Raw genomic sequence first — 13,772 nt, 5'->3', positions numbered from 1 at the left:
GCCCCTGGGGGAGGGGAGCCCGCTGAGGTCAGAGGAGCCAGGCAACATTCCTAGAAGAGACGGCCCAGCCTGAAGGGAGAGGCAGGCAGGGGAGCTCACGCTGGGGTTGCAATGGGAGTGGGTCCAGGACCAGCTATCTGAGAGAGGTCCATGGGATGGCATCCTGTGGTGATCCCAGAACACTCAGCCATCGATCTGGCCTGGACACTGACCAGTCAGGTCAGCTACCGTCTGGAGACCACCTGGGGCATCAGGCTCATCATCAGCCTTGGTTATAGCCACGTTGCCATGCCCTGCTGAGTCCCTGTCACATTAACCTAAAAAAGCTAGAAGCCAACTCAGTGTCCAAGCAAAGAGCTGAACACAATTTCTTGGGGTCCTCGGCCCCAAGGCTCCCTGGAGGTGCCCAGTTCTAGCGGCCCTGGCTGTGGCTGGCCCATACCTAAAGGCCTCCTCTATCCATGGGGCCAGCCTGGGGGTGAGTGAGGCTGTGATGGGCAAGGAGCCCCCACAGCTCCCCTCAGCTGTGGTCCCCAAGGGCAGCCGGTGAGCCGAGTGCTTGGGCAGTGAGTGCTGGGCCACCTGCATCCTGCCACTCCCAGCCAAGGGGCAGACACTCAGGGGTAAAGTGGGACCCTCTTACTGAGCCTCACCCTCTTCGTTCATACAGTGGGCCCACCTGGCCCTCACACTGCAGGTGTTGCAAGAAGGCTGGGAGGAGAGGCCAGTGGGAGCCCAAGGGTGGCAGGGATGTCGAGGAGGCCCCCCTGCATGGACCGCCAGCCACTTCCTCGGCACGGCCAGCGAGGGCTTCGGAGCACACAATCCTACCTGTGCCCCCGTATTTCCACAGCGCTTTGCCCTCTTCCGGGTGGCAGGGTCCACCCGCTTTTGCTCTGCCCTGGCTTCCTCTGAGAGGCTCCCAGGGCCCGCTGCCCCAGATCCACCAGCCACGGTAGCCCCAAACACTGTTTGAGGTGCTAGGGTGGAGGCAGAGGAAGGGGCCCTTTAAAGGTGGAAACACTTCCTCTGCTAGGCCGGAACCCAAACCACAGCTCACCTCCACCTGGCTCCTCCCCGTCCCCAGCAGCCCTGGCCAGCCCTAGAAGGAGTGGTCAGGCAGACCAGAAGGGGCAAACTGGGTAGGGCACGGCTCTGCTATAAGAGCTCTTGAGTAAGCTCAGACCTTCAGTGCGTATGGGAGGGCAATGTGGACTGTGAGGCCCTGGGTGAAGACACAGACACCCATCTCATTCCCATAGGCCTGGGAACCTGTCCTCCTTCCTCACCCACTGAGGCCGATCCCCTTCCACTGGGAAGTCCAGCAGCCTCCTCACCCCTGCATTGCAGCCTCACCATGATCAGAGCAGTAGTCAGTGTGGGAACACCTGCTGTGTGCCAGGCACTAGGCTGGGTTCAGGCCACAGCAAGAAACCAAAATTAGACACACCCCCTGCCTTCCTAAGTGTACGATACAGTGAGGGAACGACATTGATCAAACGATCACAGCAGTAAATGCATGCCCTGAGAGAAAGCCTACAGTAAGGTGTCAGGGAACTAGAAGAGGGCTTCCCTGAGGAAGGGGCTCAAGCTGAGAGCGTCAGAATGCATGAGAGTTAATCCAGCTTAAAAAGGAAGAGCATTTCGGGCAGAGGGAACAGCAAGCACAAAGGCCCTGTGGTGTGAGGAACCACGGTGAGTCTAAATGAGGCCTTAGCTAGAGTGAGGGTGTTTGGGAGGGATCCAATCACAAGGACCCTTGTCTGTTTTCACCCTGAGAACAGTGTGATAAGTATTGTTTTTCCCATTTCAAATGCGCGAACTGGGGCTCAGGGACCTCAGGGAACTCCATAGCAAAATTCATGACAGATGGGTAGAGTCTTGGCAAGAGAAATCATGAATGTCTGCCAGGCAGGAAGAGGGAACAGGGAAGAGTAGGTGCCACCCCTTCACTTTCTGTTTGCTCAGTTATTCCTCCCAACAGGTGTTCTCATTCTGATTTTCAGCTGAGGAAATGGAAAATCAGAGAGCTTGAATAACTTTTTCCAAAATCGCACAACTCCTAAGTGGTTGGGTTGGCCCAGCTGCGAAGCCTGGGCTCGCTCCCCTATACTTCTGAGAGCTGCCTACAGATAGGGGAGTGTGGCCAGGACTGAGCAGTCAAACCTGTATAGTAGGGAGGATGACATGGAATTTCCTCTGCAGCGTGCACAGGCTCAGCCGGCTCCCCATGAGTCCTGTGCAGAGTCAGCAGGGCCTGGGAGCCCCTGAACCCCATACCCAGGGAAGCAGAGAATGGGGTCTGGCCTGGGGCAGGGCAGTGGGAGAAGGCCTGTCCTGGGATACCTAAAACCTGAGCTCTTCCAGCTTCCCTCATGCCCTTATCAGTGAACCCCTGGGTACCTGTAATTCCAGCCACCTGTGGCCATCCATGGACTGGAGGCCTCACCCGCAACAGGCCTCCAATCTCCTGCCTCTCCACAAGAAGCCCGAGCCACAGACGCAAAACAATACGCTCTTGCGTGCCATTTTTTGCATGCCTGGTTTTTATTTGACAGTCGGAAATTAACATGCCTTCCCCATCTGCCCTTCTACCCACTGGCACCAAGCCGCCTTGCAGCCCCCTCCTACTCCTGGGCCCATTTCCTTCCCTCTAAGCCCGAGGTTGCAAACAAAGACACCTTCGGGCACTATCTGGCCACCAGATGGGTTTGGACAGCCCATACATAATTTTCTTCTCTAAATTTTATTACTCATCAGCCAATTTCACTTTAAAATCTAGATTCCTTATTTTTCATGAAAAACAGGAAGCTTTGCTCATGCTGGACCAGCATTCCTAGCCTCTGTCTGCTTTAGCCATGGCCTGGCTCTTCAGTTCTCCTGTCCCCACCACCTCTGACAGTCTCCCCACCAGGCCTCTTCCCTTGCCCTCCTGGCCAAGATTTGAGTGTGTCTATCTGCCACCCCACACCAATCAGACTGCTAGGAGCCATGGGCCCAGGGCTTCCTTTGTAAAGTCAGGATAGGCTTCAGTGGGCTCTGAGAGTTTGCTGATGTTCCAGAACTCATTGGGGATCTGGTCCCCACTGGACCCATGGTGGGACCCAGGTGTTTGGAGCCAGGGAGGGGAAGGAGGCTGTAGGTCTCCGACCGCGTTCACCCTCAGGTCTACATCACTGTGCTGGACGAGAATGACAACAGTCCCCGGTTTGACTTCATCTCCGACTCAGCGATCAGCATACCCGAGGACTGCCCCGTGGGCCAGCGAGTGGCTACGGTCAAGGCCCGGGACCCTGATGCTGGCAGCAATGGGCAGGTGGGCCACCGAGTGAAACAGCCGGGATCCACCATGTCAGCAGGGCTCCCACAGCTCCCACAGCTGGAGGGGCCTTCTGAGCCACCCCCATCACCAAGCACCAGGCTCTTCCAGTCTCTGCCCCTGCACTCACCCAGTTGGTGGTCAGGGAGAAGGGACAGAGCTGCCTCAGAGCTGTGCTGGCCGGTGGCCCTGCCTGGGTCACGTGGACATGGAGCCCAAAGGCCAGCCAAGGCTCAGCCCTGCAGTGAAGTTGTTTTCCGGGTGACTCCTCCCCACGCAGCCCCAGCTCCCTGAGAGGACATGCTCGTCCTTCCTCCTGCTTCCCGGGCCCAGCCCCATGGCAGGAAGTGCTTGCCATCGCTCCAGATTTGGACACCCCAGAGTGCAGAGAAAGAAGTGATGAAACCCACCCGTGTTCACACAGCTTTCATCTTTTCCGTGCACTGGGCCGTGTGTTTGCAGGTGTTAGCGTGGCTTACATAGTCTCAGGGGTCGAGGGATGCTGGCTTTGGAGACAAAAGTGTGTGGGTTCAGATCTCTGGCATTTGCAAGCTGTGTGACCTTGGCTGGTTGTTCCATGTTTCTGAGCCTCCTCTCTGTGAACTGAGAACAGCTGCTTTCTGTCAAGGCTGCTCTAAGAACCAAGTAGAGTCCAGGTAACGCCGCAGCGTGTGCCCGCCTCAGCAGCGTGAGCACAATTCCCTCTACCCTGGGAAGACATCAGTGCCATGGGATTCATGCCCTGCTCTCCCAGGCCAGCATGCTGACATCCCCTAACCCCGGAACCTTCCATGGGTGCTACACTGCCTCCATGGGCCTGCACCCCCATTTTGAGGGAGATTAATCACTTCTGCATAAAACACTCTACTCCCAAATGCCCTTGCTGAACAGAAGGCCCAGGTGGGCAGGGGAGGACCAGGGAGTCCCCCTTAGCCCGACCTGGCCACGTCTCCTCCACACCTGCTCACCCCTCACCCTCTCTTCTCCCCACAGGTAGTCTTCTCCCTGGCCTCTGGCAACATCGCGGGCGCCTTTGAGATCGTCACCACCAATGACTCCATTGGCGAAGTGTTTGTGGCCAGGCCCCTGGACAGAGAGGAGCTGGACCACTACATCCTCAAGGTGGGGCCTGGCCTCCCTTGGGCCGAGAGACCACTGGCTAAGTGCCTAGACTGGTCACAAGTGTCCATCTAGGAGAGAGCCCGTCCATCAGCACACTCTGGTGGTCAGTGCCCCTGCTGTCACCAAGTAACATGGGGCCAGCTGGACCCCTCGGGGCCAAGAGCACAGTGAGGCCGATCCAGGATAGGGAAACCTGGGGGGGACCTTAGATGCCCAGGAGGAGGCAGCTGAGGTGTCTTCCCCTGCTGTAAGAGCCAGGAGGATGAGGGAGAGCCTGGTGGAGCTGGGAAGGCCCCAACTCTTCTACAAATACAGTGTGGCCTTGGACAGGTTATTAACTCTGGGCCTCATTTTCCCCATCTGTGCAATGTACAAAAAGATCCCCATCTGGCCTGCCCTATGGAGGGAAGAAACAAGTGCAGGCGTGAGGAGCCACAAAGGCTATCATTATTGCAGAATGGCCGTGGCTGGGATGTTGCCGAGGGCTTTCTGGGGACCTCAGGGCTGCACTTCTGCAAGGAGCTGAGCTCCTGCAGCACTTACGATTGCATCAGGGCTCCCAGAAACAGGCTCAGCCTATGGTTAGGGCACCAGCTCATTGCTGATAATATTACTTGAGGCTCTTTTCCTGTTTGCCAGAGATCATGGGACAGAGTGCATGGGACAGAGGCCTTTGAAGCTAAAGGCAGGAGCCTTGGGTCAGGTTGCAGGCCCAGGGTCATGGTCAAAGGCTGGCACAGCCCAGAATACAGTCAGAGGTAGGTCAGGAGGTCAAGGCTTAGGTACATGCTAATCAGATTCCAAATGAGGATCCCAAGTCAGACAACGATTGGGCAAGAATCATTTGCAGCATGGGGCAGAAGGTGAAGGCTTTGGGGAGAGCCCAGGGCTGCCAAGCCACCGGGGGGTGCTCAGTGAGTCTCTCTGCCCTCCCAAATGCTTCCCACTAATTGCACAGTCCTTTTGGACTCCATATTCCTGATCCTGCCTGCCACCCTTTAGCCCTGACTCCAGTTGCCCTCCTCCTTGCAGGTTGTGGCTTCTGACCGAGGCACCCCTCCACGGAAGAAGGACCACATCCTGCAGGTGACCATCCTAGATGTCAATGACAACCCTCCAGTCATCGAGAGCCCCTTTGGATACAATGTCAGTGTGAATGAGGTGAGAGCAGCCCCAGGGCCCATATAGCTGGACATCTGGGGAGACGTGGGCATGATGCAGCACCTGTTTAAATGTCTGCCAGTCCCACTGGTCCCTCAGATCTCACGGATGGGAACTGTGGCTCATTCATAATGATATCCCTGATTTCTAGCCCAGATCCTAGAACACAGTATCTTTTTGGAGTAGAGGAGAAGAGAAAAGAGGAAAAGAAGAAAGTTGCCTTTCACCAGACAGGAAACTGAGGTTTACCCCGGGAGCTTGCCTTTTTAAAACATGTATTTATTATTCAGCCCTAAGACTGAGCCACTCCAATCTGCCCTGGCATTGCTGGGTATCATGCCAGGTTGGACGTTCATGAAGGCAGGCTGGCACGTGGCCAGAGTCTAGCTCTCAGGCCAGACTCCCTTGCTTCAGCCCACTGATTGGCTGTGTGGACTTGCACACATTCCTTCCCTGCACCTCAGTTTTCTCATCTGTAAATGGGGATGATGATACCAGTACCTAACTCGCAGGGCTGGAGAGAGGACCCAGTGAGTTAACGCAGGCCCCAGCATATTGGAGGTGCTCACAGAATGTTTGCTGCCATCATCTTTATTATCTCCATCATGGCTCCGGAGTAGATGCAGCAAAGCTTTCGGCAGGTACAGGGGGAGCCTTTGGGCTACAGGAGCAGGTGCTAGACTGTGCCCCAATGCCTCGAGTCCAAAATGATCGCTCTCCTGCTCTCCTCCCAGAACGTGGGTGGAGGTACTGCTGTGGCCCAGGTGAGAGCCACTGACCGTGACATCGGGATCAACAGTGTCCTGTCCTACTACATCACTGAGGGCAACAAGGACATGACTTTCCGCATGGATCGCGTCAGCGGTGAGATCGCCACACGGCCCGCCCCGCCTGACCGCGAGCGCCAGAGCTTCTACCACCTGGTGGTCACTGTGGAGGACGAGGGCACCCCCACCCTGTCGGTGAGCGAGGGGGGTGGCCAGTGGCCACAGGGAGGAGCACTTGGGCCAGAGCGGCTCCGCCTCCGAGTGAGGGGAACAAGATGAGTGGGAATGGAATTCCACACAGCGGGCGAATCCTTGACAACTCTTTCATCGTGCCTTTAGTCCATCTGCCCAAGATGGCTTCCCCTTATGGAGGCCTATTGCATGCAAAGCCGGGGTGCTAGTTTGCCCTCCTGAGTCTACAGCTACTCAGAAGCTCTGTTTAGTCCTCTTTTCTCTCACAGAGCAGCTCTATGGGGTGGCATAGCTTGAGCCTCTGTATTGGGGCCTGGCCCAGGGAACAAGCTGGTATGAATCTAGCCCCCACTTCACTTGCCCACCTGTGCACTGTGAGGCCACACCAATGTGCATGGTGGTGTCTTACGGAAAGGGTGCCCCTCTGGCCCTCTTCCCCTAAGTTGTGTGGTGTGACATGCTGTCACACATCAGGGTGGGAAGGGACTGGTGTCTGTGGTTCACACTGATGCTCGAATGAATGGGGCCACAGACCAAGGCAATGTTCAAAGTTTGCCAGGTTAGAGAAGGACTTGTGGGCCTCAGGGGCTGGATGGAGATCTCTAGGAGGTGATGAGCTATATTGGGAGTGGCTTATAAACTGAGAGTAGGAAATTTGGAGTCAGGACCACTGTGGCTGGCTGCATGATTTTGAGCAAGTCAGAACCTCTCAGCATATTGCTTTTGTCATCTGCAAAAGGGAGATAATATCTACCTCATAGGTGTTGTTTGGGGAATCAAATTAGCTCATGTCTGTGGAAGCACTTGGTAAACCATGAGGAGGAAGAGGACTGTTATTAGTTCTCTATTGCCACAATAATGCTGCCTTACAAATCAAACAAAACAGAGGTGTAAAACAATAACCACATAGTTAGCGCTAATCCCGCAGGCTGGCAATCTGGACATGGCTTCGCCGGGTAGTTCTTCTGGTCTCAGCTGGGCCCCTGCATTTGTGTGTGGGCAGCTGCCTGTCAACAGGGCGCTATGCTTCTGAGGGTCGGCTGGCTAGCAGCTGGCGTGACAGGGACAACTCATCCTCCAGAAGGCTAGCCCGTGCCTGTTCCTATGGGACTGGAAAATGTCCAGAAGAGACGGCAGAGGCATGCAAGGTCTCTTGAGTCCCTGGCTTGGAACTGCACAAGGTCACTTCTACCACAGCCTGTTGGCCAAAGCAAGTCACAAGGCCAGCTCAGACTCAAGCTATGGGAAAACAAACTCTACCTTCTGAAGGAATGAGCTACAAAGTCGCACTGCAAAGAGTGTGGTTACAAGGAAGGTAAAGAGTTCAGGGACAGTTTTGTAATCTGTCTCCTGGAAGGACCCTGATTGCAAATGAGGCCTCAGCTCTGTCCCTCTCACAGCAGGTTAGACCTCTCCCCTTTGACAGCAGCACTGTGGGAGGCGAGGTCACACCAGGTCTAGGCAGGGCTCTTTATCTGGAGCTTCTCTCGAGATGTTGGTCCAATAACTCCAGGAACTTGGATTGGGCCAATAATCCCAGGAACCCCCACCCCCACCACTACATTCTGAGGAGTCCAGGAAATGGGACTGACTCTGGGCACCCCTGTGGGCATCCTTAGACCCACGGCTACACAGTGTCATCACTAGCTACCTCAGTCATTCACACCCAGTGGGCTAAACAGGGGCACATTTATAGGACACGTGTCACTCACTGGGCAGGGTGGGGCTGGGGCAGAGATGGGTATCATTTACTGTGTTAACGTGGCAGGACCCAGTGTCGACATAACCCTCCCCACTGCACCTGGCTTCAGGGTGGATCGTCTTGGTCATCCCTTCAATAGCATTTGTGAAGTAACAGAAACTGAACTATGGAGCCACAAAGAATCAAAATGCATTTTCCCACAGAGCAAAAATTCCACAGAGAATGTGGATTTCAGGCTCGGTGGTATCAGAGCTCATGTTTCTTGGCCTTTCCCTCATGGTGGCAAGATAGCTACTATAACTCCAGGCACCAAGTCAGCATCCAAGGCAGGAAGATGACAAAAAGATGGCAAAGGGCTATGGCAGCTACTTCTGCCCTTTTATCAGGAAAGCAACAGGTTTCCCAGAACCACACTCCAGAGTGCTGCTTGTGTCTCCTTGGCCAGAAGTGGCTCACGTGGTTGGAAAAAATGAGAGACAGGATTATTATGGTCAGCATATTACTTGGGGGCCAGATATATCACTGCCCACACAAAAGCAGGCCTCTGTCAGTGAGGAAGAAGTGGAGAATGGATTTGGGGTGGGTATCTGACAGCATTTGCCACACTGCCCTCCCTAATCCTAATGCAGGCCAGCCAACGCACCACCCCTACTCCCCACCCACACTCCAACCCCTACAGTCCTACGGTCTCTCAGGGAGGCCATGGGTGGGATCCATAACATTCTAAGACCCTGCAATTTGTAGGCAAAATCAGACTTCCTTTGGGTCCCCAGAATAAATGGGAACTGAAGAAATGGAAAATCACCCTGGCCACAATTAATCACCCAGAATGCATGGGCCACTATCCAAGCAACCCTTTAAAATCTTGGGATTTATCCCCATGGCTAAAAAGAGTTTCCAACTTCTGGCCAAACCCTCTGCAGGGACCCATCCCAGCCCCTTGGGGACCATAAGCATTCCCTCCTCACATGTCAGCCCCTGACATTCTGGCTCTCGTTGAAGCAGGGCTCAGCCCACACCAGCTCCCTGGTGAGAGCATGGGAAGCTGGATGGCATCTGCCCTGCTCATCCTGGTCATCACCAGCTCTGCTCCCTGAGGCCCCAGAAAACTCCCTCAGGATGACTAGGACCAGAGACCCTGAGGCCATCCATCTCCAGGGGAATATATATGGGGCTTCCTGGGCTGAACCATGATGCTTTCTTCCAGGCCATAATATAAACAGCAACAGGTACCAACTTGAAAGATTTATAGGAAAGCAATTTTAAGTCGAAAAGAATTCATCCCTCTTCAGTTTTTTTCCCCCTGCTTCTCCAAGTTGGGAAAATATTCCTATCATTTGGTTTTTGCGGGGGACACCTCAGTAAAGAATTGCAGTGACCATAGGGACATAGAGAAACTAGCACTAAACCATATTCATTCATTCACTCATTCATTCAGCCATTATTCCCTGAATGGCCACTATGTGCCAGGCACTGGAGATACAGAAATGAAGAAAATGTGATCTGTGGCCTGAAGAAATGAAGTTGAGTAAGGGAGGCAATGAAAACACCGGTGTGCAATGGGGTATTGAGAAGGGCTTGGGGAAGGCTTCCTGGAGGAGGTGACACCTGGGCTGAGTCTTGTTGGTCAGTCTTGGACAGCACAGCCAAGAAAGAAGTACATTCTGGGGTTCAACCTGCACAAAGGCTGAAGAGCAAGCAATAATCAGGGGTGGGTTCTGGGAGCCACAGGTGGTTTAGGCCTGGGGCTGCTTCCAGGGCCAAGGGCAGGACTCTCTATTTCCATATCCTCCCAGGACAGTCTATATGAAGCTTACCACAAGGGCTGCTCCCACTGCCTTCTCAAGAACCCCTACTGCTGCCTCCATGCCTAGCCGAGCCAAGGTGGGGATGGAGCAGAGCTAGCAAGCAGGGGTCCACAGCCCACAGTGCCCACCAGGGTAGCTTGCCTCCAAGGAGCACTGGACCCTTGAAGATTTGTTTCCACTGACCAGACCCTCACCTTTGGGCAGTAAACCCCTCAGGGTTATGAATATCCCCAAGAGCAGGGCCCTTCTCTGCCACTGGGCAGATTTCACCGGATGCATGTGTGAGGAAGGAGCATTGTCCCAGCCCCTCCTAGAGCAACCAGAGATCTGAGCAGCTTGCAGCCAACCACCCTGAGATTCCAGGAATGGCTGCCACAGTCTAATAGGTGAGAGAGCAGCTGCTACCCTGCATAGATCTGTCCAGAGAAACCCAGCAGGCCCACTTGCCTTCCTTTTATTCCCACTGCGGTTATCTGCCCGGCTTCAAGATGGCCCTCACTGGCTCAGCATCAACCTTGCTAAAGGACAAGGGCATGAAATATTCATTCATTTGTTCATCCAACACCAAGTATGTGCGAGGCCTGTACTACAGGCCAGGACACCAGAGATACTTCAGACACAGGTCTGCCCTCCAGGAGCCTACAATCTGGCGGGGGAAGACACATGTACCGGAGAGCTGACACTGATGCGGTAGAGTGCTAGGAGCCTGGAAACCAGGGCAGGTTTTCTGGGGGAGGCATCATTTGCATCCCTGTCTGGAAAGATGAGGCTCCCTAAGCAGGGGGCCTGGTATTCGGCTGCTAAGACCCTCCCCAGAGCCAAGAGAAATTATCTGAATCCCTCCAGCTCTACTTTTCTCCCTGGGACCCTTGTCCCCCCAGTTTCCTGAGAGCCGGACATTCCTGCAAACAGCTTAGGCCACCTCCACCCAGCCTCAGGTATCACCCGAACCTGGAACAGCTGTGCTGCAAGGGGTATCCAGGCCAGCCCCAGGCCCGCCACACAATGGTGTGCCACTGGCCAGGGGGAGTCATTGTGCAGCCTCATCCCCTGCCTAGCTCCAGGCCATGGGCAGACAGGCCAGGCTTGGGGGAGGGGTCTAAGTGGTTGTCAGGGAGGCCCCTACAAAGGAAGAGCTGGGCTCAGGGAGGAAGCACGGAAGGTAACTGGGAGGTCAGGAGTTAGCCCAGCCTCAGAGGCACTTGGCAGCGGGGTGGAGACGGAGGGCGGGCTTGACTGTGGCCTCCCTCCCATGTGAATTGTAGCCAGCTGATAATACTATTCCAGATGAGAAGCCCTGGCTTCTCAGGCTGGTGAGGACATGCAGAAGTCACCTATCCAGGCAGGACAGAAATCTCCCACGGCCCCCTTCTGGTATGCAAGTCCCCAGCAGCGGCCCCATGACGGTCTATGAGCTGGGGATACTGCTCTTGGCAGCGCACCTCATGTCTTTACAGCAGAGGCCCCTTCTGTTTATTAGACTTGGACCCTGCTATTGTGAAGCTGCTTCCCCTGGCTTGAGATCAGAAGGTCCCAGCCTGGCCCTCACGTTCTGTGGCACCAAGGAGGCTGGCCTTCTCTGACCCAGCACAAGTACATCCAGACCCCTTGGCCTGGCTTCTTGAGGGATGTTCCGCGGCTGCCCACATGCTCCACATACAACTGGCTAAGTTCCTCCGAGAGACCCTGGGGCTCAGCTGCTGGGGGTCTCTCCCTTCCCCATCCCCTAATGCAAGCAAGAGGGGCGCATGGGCCACTGTGCCTGTCAGGAGTCCTCTAGCTCCACAGTTGGCAGGCAGAAAAGGGGGTGGCAGGAGCCGATGTGGAAGGAGCCTGCCCATCAACAGCAGCGTCTTCTGGACCCAGAGAAGGCCCCGGCCAGGGCAGGCAGAGCACAGATAGGAATGTTTCTGGTGTGCAGTACAGTGGAGCCCTGGACCTGTGGGCACAAGTTCATCTCCCAGAGCCCTGGCATGTACTCTAAGCAAGTCCAAGGTGAAGGCCAAGCCAGGTCCTGGCCCATAACACCACTCCATTCAGTGAGGAGAAAGCAGGAGACCCAGGGTTTAGTCGTAGTCCCACCATTTACTTGTTTTGACAAGACACAGACCTTTCAGAACCTCTATTACCCTATGTGTTAAATGGCAGCAATAAAATCTCCCAGGGTTTTCAGGGAAGGGGGTGGATCAAACAAGTAATAACACATGTGAAAGTGTGTTGGAAAGCACCAAGGATTATAACAGAAAAGGCCAAGAGACAGCATGCATGCTGCCACTTCCCTCTCCTGTGCCCCAGGCGGACACGGCTCTCTATCTCGGCACTTTCTCACCAAGCTATATTGATCATTGAGAATCCCTCTCAACACATTCCAGGAAGCAGTACCAATAGATCAGAATTACAAATCAAAAGAAGAAAAAGAAACGCCTGCCCCGAGGCTTGCACAAGATGAGGGCATTATTGCCATTGAGGAGTTCCCACTAGCCCTAGACAAAGCTGCTGGGAGGCAGAGCTGATGGAAAGTCAGAGGGGGGCCCCATGCACTGTGAGAGGTTCTGAGAACAGAGCCTGGCGTCTGGGGCAGCCCATCACCCAGAAGCAATGTGTCAGTTATCAGCTTTGCAGCAAGGTCCAAAGCCCAGGCTATTGCTGGACCCTGCTCTCCCAGAACTCACAGGGTAGTTAGGGCAACGAAGCATCCACAGGTGAAGAGAAGCAGCAATGCAAAGCAGGGAATGCTCAGGGAATGGGCCAGGTGGCCTGTGCTGTCTGTGGGCTGGGGTCCATGCTCAGCTGGGTTGTGGCTGGGCTTCAAGAGGCCTTTGTTCCCAGCATCCTGGTTAGCAACCCCAGTTCCTCTTTTGCGCATTGCAGCTCCCTGAGCAAACGTTAACCCAGCCCCCAGCACAGTCAGGCCAGCCTTGGGGAAGGCCTCATTCTTGAGGTAGGACCCCAGGGGCCAAGTTGGTGCAGGGTGGTGACGGGACCCTTGCAACCCCCCATCCCACCACAAACTCCCAAGTCCACCCCGCGAGGAGCACCCCCTGAAGAAGGCCATGTTATCAGCCCCTCGGCCCAGGCCCTGGGCATGTAGTGGGAGCTCTGGTCAGGCAGGAGTCTTTTGAAAAGCAGGTCCTGGGGTTCCTGCACGTCCACCCCAGCGCCCAGCGCCCATCGCCACGGACTCCCCCAGGCAGGGCCAGCCTGCCCACCAAAAGTCACCAGTGGCCTCCATGGTGTGTTTTTAGGGAGTGCCGAGCAGTCCCCGCTGCGTCAGTAAAACCCTCCGAATGGTGCTTTCAATTCCATTCCCTCAGCCTCTCCCTGGGAGGGAATAAAGGCAGGAAGTCTCTATTAAAATGTGAATGTCGGGAGATAGGTAAGATGGCCCTTAATTCCTGATTGATCTCCTAACAATGAATTAGTTTTTTTTTTGTTTTTTTTTTGTTTTTTTGAGACGGAGTCTGGCTCTGCCACCCAGGCTGGAGTGCAGTGGCCGGATCTCAGCTAACTGAAAGCTCCGCCTCCCGGGTTTACGCCATTCTCCTGCCTCAGCCTCCCGAGTAGCTGGGACTACAGGCGCCCGCCACGTCGCCCGGCTAGTTTTTAGTAGAGATGGGGTTTCACCGTGTTACCCAGGATGGTCTTGATCTCCTGACCTCGTGATCCGCCCGTCTCGGCCTCCCAAAGTGCTGGGATTACAG

The 13,772-nt window shown here is 55.0% G+C and overlaps 1 protein-coding gene across 6 annotated transcripts in view; it reads left to right on the top strand.

The window, feature by feature from the left end:
* The window catches only part of CDH23 (cadherin related 23), a 419,472-nt gene that overhangs the window by 340,231 nt on the left and 65,469 nt on the right, over positions 1 to 13,772 (top strand). For 5 of the 6 annotated variants that reach the window (XM_025397736.1, XM_025397735.1, XM_025397732.1 and 2 more), the window contains 4 exons: positions 3,167 to 3,316; positions 4,313 to 4,441; positions 5,474 to 5,602; positions 6,337 to 6,564. In XM_025397736.1, the coding sequence (XP_025253521.1) occupies positions 3,167 to 3,316; positions 4,313 to 4,441; positions 5,474 to 5,602; positions 6,337 to 6,564 (636 nt within the window). Of the gene's footprint in view, positions 1 to 3,166; positions 3,321 to 4,312; positions 4,442 to 5,473; positions 5,603 to 6,336; positions 6,565 to 13,772 lie in introns of all 6 variants that reach the window. The other variant, XM_025397731.1, reaches the window with a different exon arrangement.

This window comes from Theropithecus gelada, chromosome 9 (genome assembly GCF_003255815.1).
Source record: "Theropithecus gelada isolate Dixy chromosome 9, Tgel_1.0, whole genome shotgun sequence".
Lineage (NCBI taxonomy): Eukaryota > Metazoa > Chordata > Mammalia > Primates > Cercopithecidae > Theropithecus > Theropithecus gelada.
The sequence above is the reverse complement of the archived record's forward strand: the minus strand, read 5'-3'. Positions and strand labels throughout refer to the sequence as shown.